This window comes from Narcine bancroftii, chromosome 13 (genome assembly GCF_036971445.1).
Source record: "Narcine bancroftii isolate sNarBan1 chromosome 13, sNarBan1.hap1, whole genome shotgun sequence".
In the NCBI taxonomy this organism is placed as follows: Eukaryota; Metazoa; Chordata; class Chondrichthyes; order Torpediniformes; family Narcinidae; genus Narcine; species Narcine bancroftii.
In genome coordinates this window covers 77,373,786-77,394,411 of record NC_091481.1, presented here as the reverse complement: position 1 = coordinate 77,394,411, position 20,626 = coordinate 77,373,786, and the positions used below count along the sequence as shown (strand labels likewise).

The 20,626-nt window shown below is 47.5% G+C and overlaps 1 protein-coding gene across 11 annotated transcripts in view; it reads left to right on the top strand.

The window, feature by feature from the left end:
• Positions 1-20,626, top strand: part of sipa1l3 (signal-induced proliferation-associated 1 like 3) — a 244,325-nt gene that overhangs the window by 104,300 nt on the left and 119,399 nt on the right. For 8 of the 11 annotated variants that reach the window (XM_069908182.1, XM_069908176.1, XM_069908178.1 and 5 more), the window contains one exon: positions 14,170-15,990. In XM_069908182.1, the coding sequence (XP_069764283.1) occupies positions 14,505-15,990 (1,486 nt within the window). In that variant the 5' untranslated portion in view covers positions 14,170-14,504. The other 3 variants (XM_069908181.1, XM_069908186.1, XM_069908185.1) reach the window with 3 other exon arrangements.

Genomic DNA, 20,626 nt, shown 5'->3' with positions numbered 1-20,626 from the left:
CTAGGAGTGTTATGACTACAGCTTGTGTGGATGGACCTTTCTTGAAAGGTAGCACAAGGAGAATTCGTGAATCGGTCGGTAGCAGCCACAACTCCAGTCTTCCCTCCAATCAGTTCAACAGAAACTCTGGGCATCAAATTTTGTTGGCAGTGAAACATTGGGCCTTGAAAATTATATTTGCATTTTCTGTTTCTAACCTACATTCAGTAAGAATAGAATGAGCCAAGGTATTCTAGTTGTCTCATGCCCATCTTTACCCAACAGTTTCTGGGCATCCTGGCTTTCGTCAGTCTTCCCCCACATCACTGGGGAGAATTACCAATTCTCCATCGCAGCTTTGTCACACGGCAGCTAGCTTAGAGTTGACAGCAGGTAAACAGCTGGAGGTACCTTCTGAGCCAGCAATTAACATCATCTGTTCAGGAAAGCTCCCTGGTTTTACTTAAGCTGTCCACAAACAGAACACCTCATAATGTGTTCAATGGGGCCACTATTGAAGATAAATCAGTACTCTTTCTTGTCACTAACTCGTCTTGGAAAAAAACGAGAGAACCAGGAAACAAGAGCAGAAATAACTCCACCATTCAGAAATAATGATTTTTGTTCAATCCATCTTGTCACTGTGTTTTTGTTCCTGAATTGGGTGTTCTAGTCCACCCTCCGACTCCTCAACAACAAACTCAATCAGGGACACATTTAAGGACTCTGACTTGTGCACTTTATTGATTTTTTAAAATCTATCTCTGCATTGCAGAGTCAGTTTGTTTAGATTTCTTTATTTGTTCATGTGTGTACGCTGAGTACAGTTTTTGCACTGCTAATTAGTAGTAATTCTACCTGGCCCGCAGGAAAAAGAATTCAGGGTAGTGTGTGACCTCATGTATGTATTCTGGCAGTCAATCTGAATCTAGAAATAAAACAGTTGCTTGTACAGTGTCCAGTTTTTCAAAAGTCTAGAAAATATGTTAAGTTTTAAAATTTAATTGATTTCAGAATATTGATGAGTCGAGCGTTCTTGAACTTTGCAGGCGAAAGTTCTTGTAGGTCATGGGGGAGGTGACAGTTCCACAGATGGGAAAGGTTGAGAGGGGTATGGGCCCAGGGCAGTGATCTGCAGAATAACATTCCTGCTGCATTTGTTGAAAGCCAGTACATATCTTGCATTTTGGAATGAATTGGAACCTTTGGGATCTGGACTAACTGGTGGGTTGTCACACAAGGTTTTTACCCATCATTCAGCTGCGCAGCCCAAGTGTGGGTGATCCATGCTGAGGATTGAAGAACGGGCCAAGCGCCTCAACACCCTATCAAGAATCCTTGGCTAAGAAAGCAATGGAGCGCCTGCCTACATTTTGCAAATAAAAGTGGCCAACCATTTCAATTCTGCGCCCCAACCCCATGCTGGCATGTCTGACAATGACCTCGTACTGTCAAATCAAGATCACCCGCAAATTGGAGGAATGACACCTAATTTTTCATCTGGACACTTTCCAACTGAATGGCATTGACATCGACTTCTCTGGTTTCTGCTAAACGACTCCCCTGTTCTCGCTCTCTTCCCCATTGCTCTGTCATCTTTCCTCCAGCCCATTCCCTCTCCATTAACGGAGCCATCCCCCGTTTGCTGGTGTACCCTCCCTCCTGTATCCACCTACTACTTCCTGCCTGTGGGACTGTGCTCCTCCCTCTGCCCCTCCCCCCCCCCCCCGTTTTATTCAGATGCCTGCCCAAAACATTGTTTATGTATCTTTGCTATATAAAATACACTGTTTGATCCGCTTTGGTTTTTTTTCCACTTTAAATGGAGCAAAGACTACTGCCTTTGTTTGCCGAGAGAGATGGGCACAGCATTAATTGTGGCTGTGACAGCAACAGGTAATATCGGTAATGCATCCCAGGAGTGAATTATGAGCTGATTATTCTTCACAGGGTGATGTGCATGCAGTCTGGTAATGAATAATGCATCTTTTTAATTTAATTTTAATGTTGCATCGTGTGGCATAAACAGTGGTGATAGTTGCTTAACCTTTACAAAATCCCTGCATAGTATTAATTGTATAATTCAGCTGTCAACCGCCCAATGAATGAATCAGTGTCATCCCAGAGTTTCTTATCCCCTATCGATAAGTCATGCAATTTATTGATAATCTATTATACCACATTTGTGGCAAGTTATGACCTGGAGTGAAGAGTATAGAGAGGTAAAGGTTCAAAGGTACTTTTTATAGTAATATGTATGATGTACTTCAACTATTGCCTGCCATAAAGGCAAGCAAGGAGTCACCGTGAGCATTACCCGACGCCCCCAATAATAACGGAGCGTTTATGGATCCGCTCCCGCAGACTTCTGTTCAATCTATTGGCAACCCGAGCTCCAGATTCAAAACCTCTGATACGATCAAGAAGCTTTCAGCCCTCAAGGCGCCTTCGAGAGCTCTTCTTGCCTTCCACTCCCTTTCGAAACCCGATTCCGATAATCTGGTTCTCTTGAGCCAGTTCCCGCACCCTGGTCATTTTTAAAAAAAAATCTCCCTCTCTTGGAAGATATCCAGAGATATTTGATAAATGTATTATTCCTTTTCTGAATGTGTTTCCAATATGTTGATTTCATGTCAGTTAAAAGTGATGAAGGCATCATAAAGGTTTATAATGGTTAACCGTTGTGTGGGGTTTGGGGTGTTGGGTGGGGGGGGGGGAGAAACGGCCTCTATCTGCCATGCCCTCTTCACTCGGCTACTCTCAGGAAAAAGGGACAGGAGCCGAAAGACCAGCACAAGGACGGCTTCTTCCTCTCTGCCATCAGATTCCTGAATAATCAATGAACCACAGACCCTGCCTTATTTTTCATGCCCTATTATTTATTTATAGTAATGTCGTAAGACGGTTATATGAATGTTTGCTTGTATGGTGTGCTGCCACAAAACACCGAATTTTGGGACAATCAATCCTGATTCTGAAATTGCTGTATAAAGGCATTGCTATACTGTAAGTCAGGGGTGTCAAACTCAAATTCATGGAGGGCCAAAATTAAAAACTTGGACTAAGTCGAGGGCCGAACTAAATATTTATTGAAAATTTTCAACAACATCTGCATGTTTTCTCTTCTTTCAACATATGTAATGTTAAACTTTAGGATATAACTTTAGGAGGATAATGTTACAGGTCAGGAGTTGGTAGCTCAAGTTCACCCTTTGCTTGACCTGAGGGAAACATATTTGGTCACTCTGGAGATGTAGTCAGCATTCACAGGCTGTGTCCATTTTGGCCTGCATCAGGACTCAGCATTTCCTGCTCAGTCCTCAGGCTCTAGGCCTCTATTCACCCTCGACCCACCATCCCTCTACCTGACCAGTCCTTTACCCAACCTCTACTCACCCCTCACTCCACTCGCTCTGCCTCTACCCTCCCCATCCTATACACGCCCCTCTACTGCCTCTCCCCTCAACCTGTTCCTCCCTCTACCCGTCTCTCACCCTCTAATCACCCCTCCCCTACTCGCCCTGCCCCTCCCCTTTTACCTCTTCCCTCCTTCTACTCATCCCTCCCTCTAACTGCCCCTCGCACCACCCTAACTTCCCCTGCCCATTACTCCTCACCTACACTCTCTGCCCACCCCTGCTTACCCACCCACTCAGGCCCAGCGCGCTGCCGATCAGACTTTGCGGACAGCCACCATCTCTCTCTTCACGTGCAGGGCCGAACCAGCCGTCCCTGGGGTCCGCGTGGGTGCAAGCGCTGAAGGCCGTGGCGACTGGGAGAAGTGTGCTCGCGCTGTGGAAGGGCTGTCCGGTGCCAGTCGCGCTGCCTGGGGGCCGTGCGCAGCCTGCCATGCCTTTCGCGCCGACAGGAAATCACAGGCGCTCGCCCATCCGCCACACCACTCGACAGGTGGGAGAAGTGACTGGTTGTGCGGGGAGCCTTCCATCTGACTTGCTGGCTGATGACATCGACAGACTTCTTGTGTTATAATTTCTCATGTTACAATGGGGAAGGATGTGCAATGAAGGGGGAGGATGGTGGGGGTGACATTACCAAAAAACAGCATCGGCTCTCGCTGCAGGGCGGGCCACCTCTAATACATTTTTGAAATGATCTTGCGGGCCAAATATAATTTATTTGCAGGCCGAATTTGGCCTGCGGGCCAGAGTTTGACATGTGTGCTGTAAGTGGATGATTATCCAGGTGAAGGTGAAAAAAAAAATGCATCTAATCAACCCGAACTAGAGCAGTGGAAATGGTTGTGGTATCTGCTTTTTTTCTGGAGAAGAATGGATGAAAAATTGGTGGTGATGGGTACTTCTGTTGGTAAAATTAAGGGACAGTCCGAATTGTAACTTCAAAATGAATCCCCTTCTGTGGAAGTCTTCATCTTTTAACTAAAGATTCCTGTTTGGCAGGATTGCTGCACAGGTGCATCTGCAACTGGCCAGTGTGAACATACACTCCAGCAAATTTTAACCAGGTTCTGCCCATGACTGGCTAGACCAGGCATTCTGTGTGCATGCCAGACTTTGCTGAGATGACCTCACAAGATGAATGGCCAATCACTGCTGGCCTCGCACATGGCAACTAGCCACTTAAACAAGTATTGAAGGTTGGCGGTGAAGGGGGTGGGTGGGCGGGAAGCAATGAGTGGGCAGAACCTGTGAAACTATCCAAGACTGAGGCAACAATAGGAGGAGATACCTGGCTGAACACAATAAATGTCAACTAAAATCTACTCTAGGAAGGTAGGGCTATTTTTGAAATCCCGCTGGAGGTTTGTAAAATGCCGTCTCGATTAATTGTATTGCCACAACAGGACAAAGGCTGCAGATCTATAACTGGTAAATAGCTGTGTTGGCACGACTCCCTGTCTGCTCCTTGGAACCTGAACCGATCAAGTCCCCTGACTCACATTGTCCGACATTAGGAGCAGGTCTGCACTGGCCTGCGCCAGAAAGATAACTATGAACTGTGCCACCTCTGATCGCCAGATATCTGTCAGCAGGCAGTCTTGCTTAACAGTTGTGGGAAAGTGGGATTACTGAAATCGATTCCCAAACAATGAGGCAAATATGCAGCTGGGTGGTTCACATCCTTGTCAAGAAGAAACTTGCAGTTGTGAGATGAAAACGTGTTGCGAAGTTTCACTTTGATATTCCCAGGTGAAACAATTTGTAAAAGAACCTTTTTTTGTGTGTCATGGTTGTTTAATTCAGCATGGGATGGATCCTTGGGAGATGTATGGCTGTCAGCCACCTACACACTATGTTGATTGTTTATTTGAAATTCTTAGTACTGTGAGAAGGGTTCTACTGTGACCAGTCTAATAGTGGTTAAACTAACATTAATGAGAAGAGTGTAGCGGCAGCTACACCGTTACTGAAAGAAGACACAACCAGCTCTGAGCAGAAACTGGTTTATTGCTGACTGCCAGACTGGTACTCCCAGCCCGGACCTGGCTGAGAACCACGCTGGGGGGGTGGGGGGGGGGGGTGTGCTGACGTCACTTGGGTGTCACATGGTCCCTTAGCGCGGGCTTCTGAGCCCGGTACTGCGAAGGGGAGACCCCCGATGGCGCATTTTGGCCGGCTGCCCCGCCGCATGGATTACAAGTGGGGCCGGTTCGCCTGCCTAATGGCATGCAGCCACACACCTCTCCCACCCTGCCCCCCCCCTGCCCAGAACCGGCACCAATGTCCTTTCTAGCTGCATGGCCTCGTTTCTTGGGCTGGGCCACAATCACTGATTCGGTGGGGTTGAAGTGAGCTGTCTTCAGCCTGTCTACAGTAAACAGCTCCCGCCTGCTTCTGATGTCCAGCGTGACAAGCCAGTACGGCCCCTTGACAGGTCTCTGCAGAGGTGCCACGGGTGGGCCCCGCTGCATAAAAACATTCTGCGGAGTGCAGCTCGCTGGGGACGTAAGATGGCCGTGTCTGAGTGGCGGTGGGGGTGCGAAAGAGTCCAAGTGGGCCCGGAAGTGGGGAAGTAGCTCATACGGCTACTGCTGGGGGTTGTGAGGCACATTAATGAACTCACTGGGCAGTGCCAATGGTGCGTCGTAGATCAGCTCAGCTGATGACGCCTGCAGATCCTCCTTGGGTGTGAAGCGGATGCCCAGGAGCACCCAAGGCAGTTCATCCACTCAGTCGGGACCGGTGAGTCAGGCCATAAGTGCTGATTCAAGGTGACAGTTCAGACGCTCGACCAGCCCATTGGCCTGCGGTGTAACTCTCGCCCCAACCTGTTGGCGAGCTGTGCCCAGAGCGCAGAGGTGAACTGGGCACTCCGATTGCTGGTGAGGTGATTCAGAACGCTGAACCAGGCAACAGCGCTCGGGAGCAGGAGTCTGTGGAGGTGTCTGGCATCACCTCAGGCCAATGAGTGGTGTGGTCTAACACCACGAACAGGTAACAGTTGCCCTTGGAAACTGGTAAGGGCTTGACTATGTCTACGTGAATGTGGCTGAACCGTTTCCGGACGTGCTCGAACTCTTGCACGGGTGCCTTGGTGTGCCTGTGCACCTTGGACATCTGGCAATGGGTGCATGTTCTGGCCCAGACCGCAATCTGATTCCGCAGCCCATGCCAGATGAACCGCTCTGCCACCATACGGACCATGGACCTGATGGACGGGTGCAAAAGGTCGTGGTTGTGATGGAAGACTTGCCTGTGCCACTGCAGAGGAACCACTGGCCGCAGGGTACCTATGGAGACATCACACAGGACGGTGCCTTCGCCGCTAGGAATCGGGAGGTCTCTGAACTGCAGGCCCATGATGGCAATCCTGAAGGCTTGCATCTCCTCGTAGGACTTCTGGACCCGGGCAAGCTAGTCAAAGTCAAGGCCGGGTGTGCAGATAGCAGGTCGTGAGAGTGCATCAGCGACCACGTTGTCCTTCCCCGCCTTGTGCCAAATGTCGGTGGTAAACTCCGACACGAAGGAGAGGTGACGCTGCTGGCGGGCTGACCAGGGATCCTTTGCCTGAGTGAGGGGTTTATGGTTAGTGAAGATGATAAAAAGTCCTCCCCTCCAAGAAATGGTGGAAATTCCGCACTGCCAGGTACATTGCCGGTAACTCATGGTCGAAGGCGCTATACTTGTGCTCTGGTGGGCAAAGAAGCCGGTTGAAGAATGCTAGCGGCTTCCATTGTCCATTCACCTGCTGCTCCAGGACAGTGCCCACGGCTGTGGCAGAGGCATCGATGGAGAGTGCCATATGCAGGTGGGTGGGCGAGGGTGTCCTTGGTGGCCTCGAATGCACTGCAGGCCTCTGGGGTCCAGGTGAGCGTTTTGTGCTTGGCTGTGATGAGGGCAAATAGCGGCTACATGATGCGTGCAGCTCCTGAGATGAATTGGTTATAGAAGCTGACCATACCCGTGAACTCCTGCAGCCCCTTGAGGTTGTCTAGGTGTGGGAACTCCTTGATAGGGGCGACCTTCGTAGCGGCGGGCATGGCTCCTTTGGCCGTGATGGTATGGCCCAGTAACTGCGTGGACTCTTTCCCGAACTGGCACTTGGCTGGGTTGATGGTGATGGTGAGGCCGAAGTCGGCCAGACGGGAGAAGAGGGCACGCAGGTGGGCCTTGTGTTGCGCCTGATCCCTGCTGGCAACGAGGATGTCGTCCAAGTAAATGAGATGAAATCCAGGTCCATGCCCACTGAGTCTATGAGGCGCTGGAAGGTCTGAGCAGCGCTCTTTAGCCTGAACGGCATGCGAAGGAATTTGAACAAGCCGAAGGGGGTGATGGCTGTCTTGGGTATGTCCTCAGGTTGCACCTGGATTTGGTGATACCCGCGCACCAGGTCAACCTTGGAGAAAACCCTCGCACCATGGAGGTTGGCCGTAAAGTCCTGGATGTGAGGGATGGGATAACTGTCAGGAACTGTCGCCTCGTTGAGCCATCTATAGTCTCCGGAGGGGCGCCAGCCGCCAGAGGCTTTTGGGACCATGTGGAGCGACGAGGCCCATGGGCAGTCAGAGCGCCAAATAATCCCCAGTTCCAGCAGATGTGAAAAATCTTCCTTCGCCACCTGGGGCTTTTCAGGCGGAAGCCGGCGTGCCTTGGCGTGAACCAGTGGACCCTGGATGGGGATGTGGTGGAACACCCTGTGGCGCGGAGAACTGTGGCCTGAGGAGGGCCGGAAACTCGTCCAGGATTCACTGGAACTCTTTGGGCTTGCTGATCGTGGCCATCTGCAGCTACTCCGTGCAGGAGGTGTCGAGGCGAAAGGCCTGGAAATTCTGGGTGTCTACCAGGTATGTACCTCGAATGTCCACCAGGAGGCCGTGGGCAAGGGGGAAGTCAGCACCCAAGATGGCGGTTGGAAAGGACGTGACCGTGAACCTCCACGAGAAATTTCGCTGGCCGATCTGGAAGTGGACTATCTTGTTCCCATACGTCCGGGGTCTCTGTTGTATTGGCCGCACGGAGGCGAGGTCCTCTAGGTCGCTTCCTGGACTCGATGGCCGTGGCTGGGATGACGCTGATCTGGGCCCCAGTGTCGACGAGGAAGAGCCGGCCACTGACCGAGTCCCGCAGGTAGAGGAGGCTGTGTCCTTGGCCAGCCGCTGCAGCCATTAACGGTGGCCGGCCTGCTCATTTCCCTAGAATGAGCAGGGCTGATGACACTTCTGAGCCTTTGGCTCCCTAGTGCTGGTGGTAAAAGTAGAGGCCTGGAGCGGATGCTGTGCCCCTGGTTATGCTCTTGGCGGCCCCTGCAGGGGCCGGGTGTTTTACCGCAGCGCTAGGGGCAGGCTTGGTGTGGTCATGTCCGTGCCTCATGACCTGCTAGACCACCAAGCCCTCCGGGAATCGCTCAAGCCACAGTTCTTGGTTCTTCTGAGCAACCTTCCTCGGGTCGCTAAAGCTCTCTTGGGTTTCTTGGGCCAGTAATGGCCGGATGTCATCGGGCAGATGGTTGAGGAAAATTTGCTCAAAGAGTGGGCAGAAAGTGTGATCACCCATGAGCATGAGCATCTTGTTCATCAGCTCCACTGGGGTCCTGTCCCCCAAGGCGTCGAGGTGCAGCATCTGAGTGGCATGCTGACGCCTGAATAGTCCAAGGGATCCTGAATAGTCCAAGGGATCCGGTGAGCACTCGCTTGATGGTCTTGTATTTGTCTTCGGCAGGCGGGTGCTGAACGAGGTGCAGCACATGTTTGGAGGTGGCCTGGTCCAGGATGGGTACCCACGTGGTAGAATTTGGTCATGTCGGACGAAATCTGGTGGAGGTGAAACTGAGCCTCCTTGTGGACGAACCAGGTCTTTGGCCCAGAAGTCAGGCAGATTGACAGCTATAGCACTGATCCCAGGTTCGCTCATGTTGGGTTCAAAGACGTTTGAACCAATCGAGGTCACCAATTGTAGTGGCAGCTACACCGCTACTGAAAGAACACACAACCAGATGGGTTGAGCTCAGTGAGCAGAAACTGGTTTATTGCTGGCTGCCAGGCTGGACATACTCCCAGCCCAGACTTGGCTGAGAACCGTGCTGGGGGACGCCGACATCACTCGGGTGTCTCGTGGTCCCCCAGCATGGGCTTCTGAGCCCGGTGCTGAGAAGAAGGGGAAACCCCCGACGGCGCCATTTTGGCTGGCTGCCCCGCCGTGTGGATTACAAGTGGGGCTGGTTCGCTTGCCTAGTGGTGTGCCGCCACAAGAGTACAATTTACAGAGTAAAACGCTCAAGTCTGCAGACACCGTGGTTGAAGTAAAAACACGGTGCTGGAAAAGCTCAGCTGGTCAAACAGTGTCCTTTATATCGTAAAGATAGTGCCTAACCAACATTTCGGCCTTGAGCCCTTGATCAAGGTATGAGCATAATGTCAGAAGGCGCCTGAACAGAACAGTTGGGGGGGGTAGGGCAGAGTCCCACCGGCAGGAGGTAAGAGGTGGATAAGGGAGGGAGGGCACACCAGCCAACAAGGGGAGAGGGAAGGGGTGGAGAGCTGAAAGGAGAGTCGACTAGCTGAAACCGTAGAAGTTGGAGAGTGCCCAGACGAAAAATTAAGCGTTGTTCCTCCAAATTGTGGGTGGTCTGGGTGTGACAGTACACAAGGCTGTGGTGAAAGTGGTTGCCACCGATGCAGGCAGAGAGCAAAGGTGCCCAGTCTGCGATTGATCACTCCAATGTAAAGAACACAACGGGATCACTGGATGCAGTAGAGTTTAGTGTTACAATTAAAAGGATCATTTAGTGTCAAGCAAGACTGCACGATTGCCCTGTTAGCTTCAGTCAGCAACTGATGGTCACAAGGAAGAAACTGTCTTCAAGCTTGTTTGTGCATCCTTTCGCGCTCCTGAGCGATACAGCTCTCTGATGGGAGAAGAGACTGTGTACGGGATGAAAGGGATTGGTAAGCATGGTTGGCTGCAGAGGGGAGATACTGATGGAGCCCATGGAGGGGAGGGGAGTTTCTGTGATGTTCTGAGCTTGTATTCACCACCTTTTGCAGCTTCATCTAATCTTAAACAGAGCAGCTCCCAGGTCAGATTGTGATGCACCCAGCAAGCGTGGGTGGAAAAAGCTGGCAACGTTCTTGTATGACTCCAACTAATAAAATTTAACCTCTTCCAGTTTTTTTTCCCTCCCCCAAGGGTGTTTGTTGTGTTTACCCAGGAAGAATCTCTTTCTACTGACTTTGAAATTACTCTCAGATTGACCAGTTGGTTTTTAATTTTTTTTCCTCACTCAGTTTCGCTGTCAATAACGTTGAATTAATTTGAAAGTACTTGATTGTTATATTCAAGGACAATGTGCATTTTCAGTATCTTATTCTCTGATTTTATTTTTTTGTAAAAAGTTGCTGAAGGACGAAGGGGCAATGCCAAATCTCCTTGGTCTTCAAGTACGTTGGTACAGAGCTGCAAATAGTCTGCATAAATTAGGTTTCTGTCAAAAGTGCTGAGCAAGTTCCCAGGGACGTTATTTCGCTTCTCCTTCCCAGTCATGGATTATGTGGAGAACAAAGCATCAGCGCAATCTCTTGGGCTTTTGGGGCTCATGCCTGAACTCCAAATTCATCGTGATGCCGTGAAATGATGTGGATTGCATAAAACCTGTCCACGTGTTGAACTCCTCATTGCAAAATAAAATTCGTTTAGCTCACACCTGAAAAAAAAAAATTTTTTTTCTAATTTATTGCCTACGTTGAAATGACTGCATCGAACCTGGCTTCATTCAGACTAAGCTGTTAAACTGCTGGGGAGCTCCGGGATTGCGCTTGGAAACGCTGTTGCAGCAAAATTTTTGTGAAGGCCTGGTAGAATTGAGTTCTCTAAAATTCTACCACTTGAATGACAATTAAAGTTGGCTGGTGTCCATTCACAAAGTGAATACCTTGATTTAGATCATCTTCGCTGATGCAACAGGTGGCAATGAATCATCCTGCTGTGGCCACGATTCTTCATTGACAAATCCTGTCCATGGGTCAGTCTTCTGATCAGAATCAGAATTTATTGTTGTGACCAAGTCATGAAATTTGGAGTTTTGCGCCAGCGTCAAAGTGCAAATGTTCATATTTTGACCATGACTATAAAAAATAAAATAAAAATAATAATGGCATTAATAGTGCATGAAAAGTAAGGCAGTGTCTTTGGTTCATTGATTATTCAGGAATCTGAAGGCAGCGGGGAAGAAGCCGTCCTTGTCTTTAGGCTCCTGTACCTTTTTCCCTGATGGTGGCAGAGTTTTTTCTTGTCCTGAGAGTTGGCGCCTTCATATCAGGCAGTGATGCAACCAGCCAGAATGCTCTCCACCGTAAACCTGTAGAAGTTTACAAGAGTCTTCTGTGACGTACCAAACCGCCTCGGGCACCTCACAAAGTCTAGCCGCTGGCGAGCCTTCTGCGTGATTGCATCAACGTGGAGGCTCCAGAACAGATCTTTGGAGATCTTTGGAGACACCCAGTTCTTTTATGAATCTGTTCCAACGTCTACATAAGATTTGTGTGGTCATTTTGATTAATGTAAATAACTAACATGTGCATCAGGATAAAATATCAGGAGATGTCACAGTGGGCTAGTTAACATCTGAAATGGATTCATCTCTGAATTTCAAACAGGAAAATAAATCTGTCCTAAATTGACAACTGGCAAGAAAAAAAATCACAAAGTAAATGGGTAAAAAAAAAATGCAGAGGTTTAAAATTGGCGTAACTTGCTGTTAGTTCGCCAATCGCTCAACACGCAGTCTCGAGCAACTGGAAAATTCACTTGTCCAGTACTTACTGATCCCCTTAGGTGTTGGACACCAGGGTTTTTTTTTAAACTGCAGTGTAATATGGCGATGGGTGGAGATTTACTATTCTTGCTTGCAAGATGCACTGAATTCTTTAGCGATTGTGTGCTGCGAGGGTTCACGCTGGGACGGGAAGGCTTTTCACTCTGGTCATCACTGGCTCTGGCTCTATTTTCTGTCGTGAAGCTCAACGGAAAAGGCAGCTCATTTTGAACGAGGTGAGTTACAGCTAAGAAGCTCAAGGCCACACAGGACCTGCAACAATCTTGATTTTGACGTGTAGCAATAAGGAACTGATGAAATGGGTGGAAACAGGATTTAACTGAGAAAGTCGTGAAAGTACGCACCAGGTCAGGAGGCATGTGCGGAGAAAAAGAGCTTGTAATGCAGCAGGTGAATGACCTTTTCATTGACATTTAGGTGACTGTTTTAGATCTTTCATTGAGCTATTTGGAGCAACCATAATAAATCCAATTTAAAGTCAGTTAATGAGTCTAATGGTCTTGGAAGTGACTGTCTCTGCACTTTCAATCAAATTTGTAAAACGAGTTTGGTGGACCGCAGTTTACTACAATTGCCACAGTTATGTTTTGAAGAATTCCAATGACTACCGTGACGTTTCCTTGTTTGGATTTCATCGAGAACTGGATTTGACTTGCAATAAGTGGAGGAAAAAGCTAAGCATTGATGCGTTTATATATAAAAAAAAATTGATGGTTATTCCTCTTGGTAGGTTTCAATCCAATGCTTTCCTCCGTGCTGCTGTACTGTCACGTTCCACTTGGGTTTGTATGCATGTCAGCGCTCTCCTGGAGACTAAAAAATGAGCTGGGTGGGTTTCTTCAAATCCTAATGCGCACTTGGGTGAAACACTGAGAATCTTGCGACTGACGTCAGTTTAACACAACTTTTTAAGCCAAGCATTAATGGCAATTGCCTTTCCAAAAAAAAGCTTTAAACCTTCAGCCTTTGAAAGGTTTCTGCAGTATTTCAACAGCTAATGTACTCTCTGTCACCAACCACAATAAAATTGAAAACAGGAATATATTTTGGAATAGGCAGAGGTAATTGGAGTCCAATTCACTACTTGCATCACTCAAGTCAACCGAGAGGTTGGTTACTCTTGTCAGGAAAGCATCTGATCATCAAACACATTGGATAACTTGGGAATACATCTGGTGAACTTCATCTTCTTTCGAAAGTGGTTCTCAACCTTCTTCCCCTCACTGACCACCTTACAGATTTCAGAGCAAGCCCCTCAGAGTGGGGGATCGAGCCCCTTCCCAGACTGCCAACTGGAATTTTTTTGTTTTGGTGGATCTTTGGGAGTGGGGGAAACTTTTATTGTGGTAAATCTACCACCATGTTTCTCATATTACTGTACGTTTATTAAATATTTGTTGATGCCACAGACCACTTACAACAAGCTGACAGATCGCCTGCAGTCTGATAAATGCAGTGTAGGGGAGGTGTGGTTAGTGCAATGCTGTTGCAGCACCAGTGGCCTGGGTTTGAATCCAACACAGTAAGCAGTTTATACGTTCTCCTTGTGTCTGTGTGACTCTCCTCCAGCTTCAAAATGTACGGGGTTATAGGTTCATTGGGTGGCATGGGCTCTTGGGCTGGAATGGGGAGCATGGTTAGTGCAATGCTATTGAAGCCACCAGCAACCCTGGTTTCAAATCCCCTGCTGTCTGTACGCTCTCCCTATTGTCCGCGCACTTCTTCTGAGTGCTCAGGTTTCCTCTCGCTTTCCAAAGACGTACTGGGTAATTGATCACATGGGTGTATTCAGGGACCACGGGCCCGAAGGGCTTGTTACCGTGTTAAATCCCAAAATTCGCAAATGAAGATTTAAATGATAATTATCAATGAATCTTGCAAAGCATCAACAATATTTAATTCAGAATTTTGTGGTAATCTGTTGTTCTGTTCTCATTTTAGGAAGAGTGTGATGTCCGTCTGATCAAATGAAGCACCTCTGTCAATCTGTGGAGAATATTTGGAATTAACTGAGCTTCATGCAACCACTTTTGGTCTTCCCGTTTTTGGTCTTCTAGATTACATTTCTTTATGCTGCAAGAACATATTCAGCATGCGGAACACAAGGAATTATAAAAAGACATGTCTAACCCAGATGTGTTGCATAGCTACTCCTTAATTACATTTCCACTTGTTGAAATTGGTTCTGTTTTAAACTTGAACAAGTAGTTTCCAGCAATCAAGGAAATGACTGGGACTTTTCTGCTGCTCCCTGCGAGACTGTATGATAATAGACTATGACAAGCTATAGAACTGTTCAAAATGAAAAGGTGGAGGCTGGTGGAATTATTATAGGAGGAGTGGAGGTTCTTGCAGGTACCAAGACGTGTGATTACTATGCATCTCCGTTCAGGGTCCAGAATGGGAATGTTTGCAGTCAGGGAGAAAATGTCCCACGTGCAAGCTCGACCCCTGCCATGCCAAAAATGGGAGTCCGTGCTCGCATTGCCGACTGGCCCCCAAAGCGGGATGTGACCAAAGATTCAGTAGAGTGTCCGGTAAGGGACTTGGACGGATCCATGGGAGACGGTGAACTCCTCTCGACACGAGACATTCATAATGGACAGTGTTATCCGGACTACCAACATTGTACCCAAGCCCTTTGGGCCCGAGGCCTCTACCGCAAATCTCAAGGAAAGGCAAATGAAGTGGAGTTCCAGGATGTGTGGCCAAGGTCTTCTGCTAAGATGTTTGTTCCACTGAGGATGCGGAGTAACAGTGAAGTTACTCTCAATGAATACGATGGGGAGGGAGCCCTGGAGCTTAAAGGTACCAAACATGGGAGTGGGATGCTCCCCTTAAGAGAATATGGCAGCACTTCATCCATAGATGTTCACGGAATGGCCACCGAAAGCTTTTTTGACATGCTAAAAGAGTTTAAAAATGATAAGATTGACCAGCGGAGCTCTGTGCCAGAAAACCTCAAGAAGCTGCTTCTGGCTGACTCGAGCATGGCCTCCAATCTGAGCCTTGAGGGTAGCACCAAGGTGGATGACAGCCAAAGTGAATCATCTCAAAGAGAAGAGCCAAAGAGCGGGCACAAAGACCGGGAGAAATTGCGCAAGAAGCAGTTGCGGAATGAAAGTGGCGAATCCATCTTGAAGAAACGGCGGAGTGGCAAAAGTGAACAGGAGGCAGGGCGGTCGAGCTCAGACCAGGAGGACGGAAGAGCCCAGGACTGCGCTAAGCCATGGATTTGTCAGAAGAGTTTTGGGCATTATGATGTGCAGAGCATACTGTTTGACCTCGGTGAGGTGGTGAACAACAGAAACTACGTGGCTCATCGGAGGAACACCACAACTGGAGCTTCTGCCGCCTCTGTTGTCACATCACTCGCTGCAGCGCGTTCTCTGGCTCTGGGAAACTTGGATTCTAATTTTACCAGCACCGAGGAGGTAAACGGCAAAGAGAATCTGGAGCCAGATCTGGGTGACAGCAACTGCAACGACCTGCTTCTGAACTGCCCCCATTTCCGGAACGAGACAGGCGGTACTTGCGAGCGGAATATCAGCCTTTCCAAGGCTAGCATCAATGCAGGACAGAGCGTTGACTGCGAAGGTGGCTTTCCAAAGCTGGTTTGGAACCCGTACTTCACAAATGCAAGTATATCTGTGCTTGAGGTGTCTAGGGAATTGCGGCTAAAAGAGGAGAGAATGAAACACTTCAGCATCGAGCATGTGGACCATGGAGCCAGATATTACCAAGATTATTTCCACGGGAAAGGTAAACAAACTGATGTCCCATCACCACTATCTTTAACCTTATACCTTTCTTATTCTTGGATCTTGTCTGTTTAACGTTGGATTGGTACAGATCCAGTGATCTTCACCCTGCTATCCAAGGGGCAACCACTCATCACGCTTTCCCTTCAGTGTTCAGCACCCACCTTTCACATTGATAAAATGTCAGGGATATTCTGTATTGCAAGTCGGTGGAATTACTTTTCACTTTCACTGCTCCCCCTCTGCACTCCCTGCAGCTGGCCTTCTCACCCAGACTTGCTTCCACAGCCACATTGTCCTTTTTGGCCCAATTAAAACACCTTTGGTCTGTTGGCCTTCCCTTCCCATTCTTTCCCCAGCCTTTTAATTCAGATGCTGTGTTTCTTCACTCACACCTTGAGGATGGGCTCAGGCCCAAAATGTTAGTATTATAACTTTTCCTCCTGTGGACACTGCGAGACTAGCTGAGCTCCTCCAGCATTTCTGGGTTTTGACTACAATCACACGTCTGCAGATTTTTGTGTTTCACTCGAATTATTCTTCAAACTTTTTCACTTTAGTGAATGCTGCAGTTGATACAATGCACTGAGCTCTGTTTTAATTAAAGAATGTTGTGTGCTAATATTCATTCCTTTCAATAATAATTTTTTCAAATTAATGCTTGCTGATCAAAGACGAGCTATTGACAGTGTTAGAGATGAGGATGGTCAGGCAGCTTTTTGATTTCATTGTTAAATGCTAGAAAGACTCAGTAGTGCTTAACAATGTTGAGGAACAGAAGGACTTTGGGGTCCACATTCACAAACTCTCAAGGATGCCGTGCAGGTCTATGGGATGCTAGGGTTCATTAGTTGGGGAATTGAGTTGAAGGGTCAAGAGGTCATGTTGCAACTCTCCAAATCTCTGGTGAGGCCACCCCATTATAGGAAGAGTGTGGGAACTGTGGAGAAGGTGCAGAGGAGATGTAGGAGGATGTTGCCTGGATTGGAAAATGTCTCATGAGGGCAAGGGGAATAGAGCCAGGGGTTTTCCTCTTTGGAGTGAAGAAGGATAAATGGTGACTTGATAGCGGTCTACAAGATTCTGAGAGGCATAGATAAGGTAGACAGCCAGCCAGCACTCTTTTCCCCCAGGGCGGTAGAAATGCCAGAAGACATCTGTACAAAGGGATGGTGATGGAGGCTGAAACATCAGGGGCATTTAAGAGGCACGGATGAAAGAAAATAAAGGGTTACGAGGTAAGAGGGGATTAATTTTTTTTGATGGGAATGTATAGGTCGGCACAACATTGAGGGCCGAAGGGCCTGTACTGTGCTGTTGTGTTCTCTGCTTGTGAATTGCAAAAAGTTAGTTTGCAGTTGCAGCGGGTAATCAAGAAGATAAATGGGCATGTTGGCTTCCGTTGCTGGAGATATTGAATTTAGGAGCCGGAAAATTTAAGACCTTCTGCTGCAACTGTACTGGTGAGCCCACTTTTGGAACACAGTGTGCAGATTTGGTCTCCTTTACTTGAGAGAGGATATACAGGTTTTCCCTGCTATCCGAAAATAGAGCGTTCCCATGAAACCTTTCATAAGCCAAAATGGCAAAAAGCGAAGAAGCAATTACCATTAATTTATATGGGGAAAAATTCCTGAGCATTCCCATGCCCATAAAATAACACATAAAACCTAAAATAACACTAACATAAGAGCAGGAATGACAGGATAAATACACAGCCATGATTAACGTTTAATTATGTCCAGTTTTATGCTCAGTGTAACACCCTCTTAGGCTTTTCTGATACCTTGATATCTTGTTAACGGATGCACAAAATGGAATCGAGATAAAGAACAGAAGCTCGTGGACACAGCTCAAAGCTATGGCAGTTTGATGCTGGGTGTCGTTCTCGGGGAAGGAGCCACTCTCGCTGCTCAGGGTGCGTGCTGCTTCTATAACGGCCCACTGCAAAACAAACGCTGAATGCTATTTTTGTTTTTTACATTTTATCGTAAAAGTAAAAATCCTCTTCGGTTTCTTTCAGTTAGCAAAAACAGGTACTAATGTTAAGTCTTTTGTAAAAGCAAAGTGGCATAAAGCAAACTTTTGAAAAGCAGGGGATACCTGTACTGCCTTTGGCGATGGTGCAGAAGAGGTACACCAGGTGATTCTGGAAATTAAGAAATTGGCTAATGAAAACAAATTGAGAAGGTATACTCAGGTTTAGAAGGGTGGGAGGGACCCACAGATGTACAGAGATGCATAAAATTATGAAAGGAGTAGATAAGATGGCACGAGGGAGGTTGTTTCCTGTGGCAAGTGAGACTGAAACCAGTCATTGTCTCAAGATTTGGGAGAGCAGATTTAAGACAGAGTTTAATCTCCCAGAGATTAAAGCAACTGCTTCATTGAATATTGAGGATCATTACCAGGCGAGCAAGTGGAACTGAATCCACAGCCACTTCTGCCGAATTCTTAGTGAATTGGCAGAGCAGGCCCAGTGACCTATTCCTGCTGTTAATTCTCATATTCTTACAGGTGATTGCTGCAGGAAAATGAGATTTGTCCCACTCCCCGGAAGTATATCGCAATAAAGAATCCTCCTAAGTCTGCTGCCAATCACTCCTTCTTTTCATTCTTACAATGGAGGCAGTCATTTCCAGCCAAGGCATCATTTATCACTTGGCCACTGGATGAAATGGCTTTCCAGGCCATTTCGGAGGAACGTTAAAGATTAATCTCTCTGCTTTGGTTATGGGGTTGCATATAGACTGGAGCAGATGGATTGAAACACAAAAGCCTGCAGAAGGTATGTTTGCAGTTCCTCCAGCAATTTCTGTGTTCCCAGCTGAGTTCCTCCCATGGACGCTGCAGGAGCAGCTGAGTTCCTCCAGCAATTTCTGTGTTTTGAAGGGCAGGTAGATTTCCTTCCCAGAAGAACATTTGTTTTTTTTGTTGTTGAACAGTTGGAGGTAGTTTCATTAACTCAGTTTGAATTCCTTCGCTGCAGCGGTGGACGTGAACGTGATCTGATTCTTGACTGCTGGCTTCTGCACAGCCCCTGCTGGACTGAGCACAAGAACAGAAGAACATTAAAAAAATAAGAACAGGAGCAGGCCATTTGGCCCATCAAACCTACTCCACCACTCAACATGATCAAGGCTGACCTGATGATCGGCTCATCTCCATCTACCTGCCTTTTTCCCCCATATCCCTGAATCTCCTGACTTTGTAAAACTATCCAATCTTGTGGTAAATACATTTACTGCTTCAATGGGCAGTAAATTCCACCTCTTCACCACCCTCTGGTAAAAGCAGTTCCCCATCCTAAATCTGCTACCTTTAATTTGAGGCTGTGCCCCCTAGTTCTGTTCTCATCTCATGTAAATGACTTGCCTACCCCTCTCATTATTTCTAAATTCCAGCAAGTAGAATTCCAGATGACTCGATCTCTCTGCAAAGGCTTAACCCCTTCATCCCTAGAATCAACCTGAAAAACTCCTCTGCCCAGCCTCCAAAGCCAGTACATCCTCCTTCATATAAGGAGACCAAAACTGCACACAGTACTCTAGTTGTGGTCTCACAGGACCTTGTACAGTTGCAGCATAACCTCCCCTGTTCCTAAATTCAATCCCGCTAGAAATGAAGGCCAACATTCCATTTGCCTTCTTGACAGCCTGCTGCACCTGCAGACCAACCTTTTGCAATTCATGCACAAACACTCTCAAGTCCTTCTGCGCGCTGCTGTCATAAATAGAATTCCGATCGTCCAAGTTTCTTTCCAAAATGGATAAGCTCACATTTGCCAACATTGTCCTCCATCTGCCTGAGCCTTGTCCACCCACTTTACAGACTGTCTCTGCCTGTTACTCCAGCAAAGCCGTAAAGGTGCAGTGGACTATGGCAATAAGCTTCATCGTTTCTTCATTCATTCATTCTAGGTGACAAATTGAAAATGTTTAGCCCCCCTTAGCGTCATTAAGAGTTATTGGTAGATAAAAATATGTAGATAGGAGGAGGTTGTAGAGCTTGGGAACAGCAGGGTGAAGATGGGGAGCAATGAGGGAGACTCTCACAGAGCTCCTTTCAAAGAGAGGAGGAGGGACTCTCACAGAACTCCCAAAGTCTGGACTCCTCCCCTGGCCATTTTTCCATCTTTATTCATATGCCTTCCTGTTTGTTTTTTTTTGCTTGTACTTTGAAGAAGGGCTCAGGCCCGAAACGCCAGATCACCTCCTATGAACGCTGCGAGACCGGCTGAGTTCCTCTAGCATTTCTGAGCGATTTTTAGACAAAATATTGAAAACTTTGGTTAGGGCTGCACTTGGAATTCTAGTCACCCCATTACAGGAAGAATTAAAGGCTTTAGGAAGGGTGCCGAAGAGATCTACCAGAATGCTGTCTGGATTGGAGAGGACAAGCAACACGGAGAGGTTTGGACAAACTTGGGTGCTTTCTCTAGGACATTGGAGGTTGAGGAGAGACTGGATAGAAGTTTATAAAGATGTAGCCTCATAGATAGGGTAACAGTCAAATCTTTTGGCAAGGATGAAAATGTCTGATACTAGATGGCATGTGTTTAAGGTGAGAAGGGATGTAGGGGTCAATTTTTTTTAAATTCAAGTTTATTGTCATTTGATTGCACAAGTACAACCTGA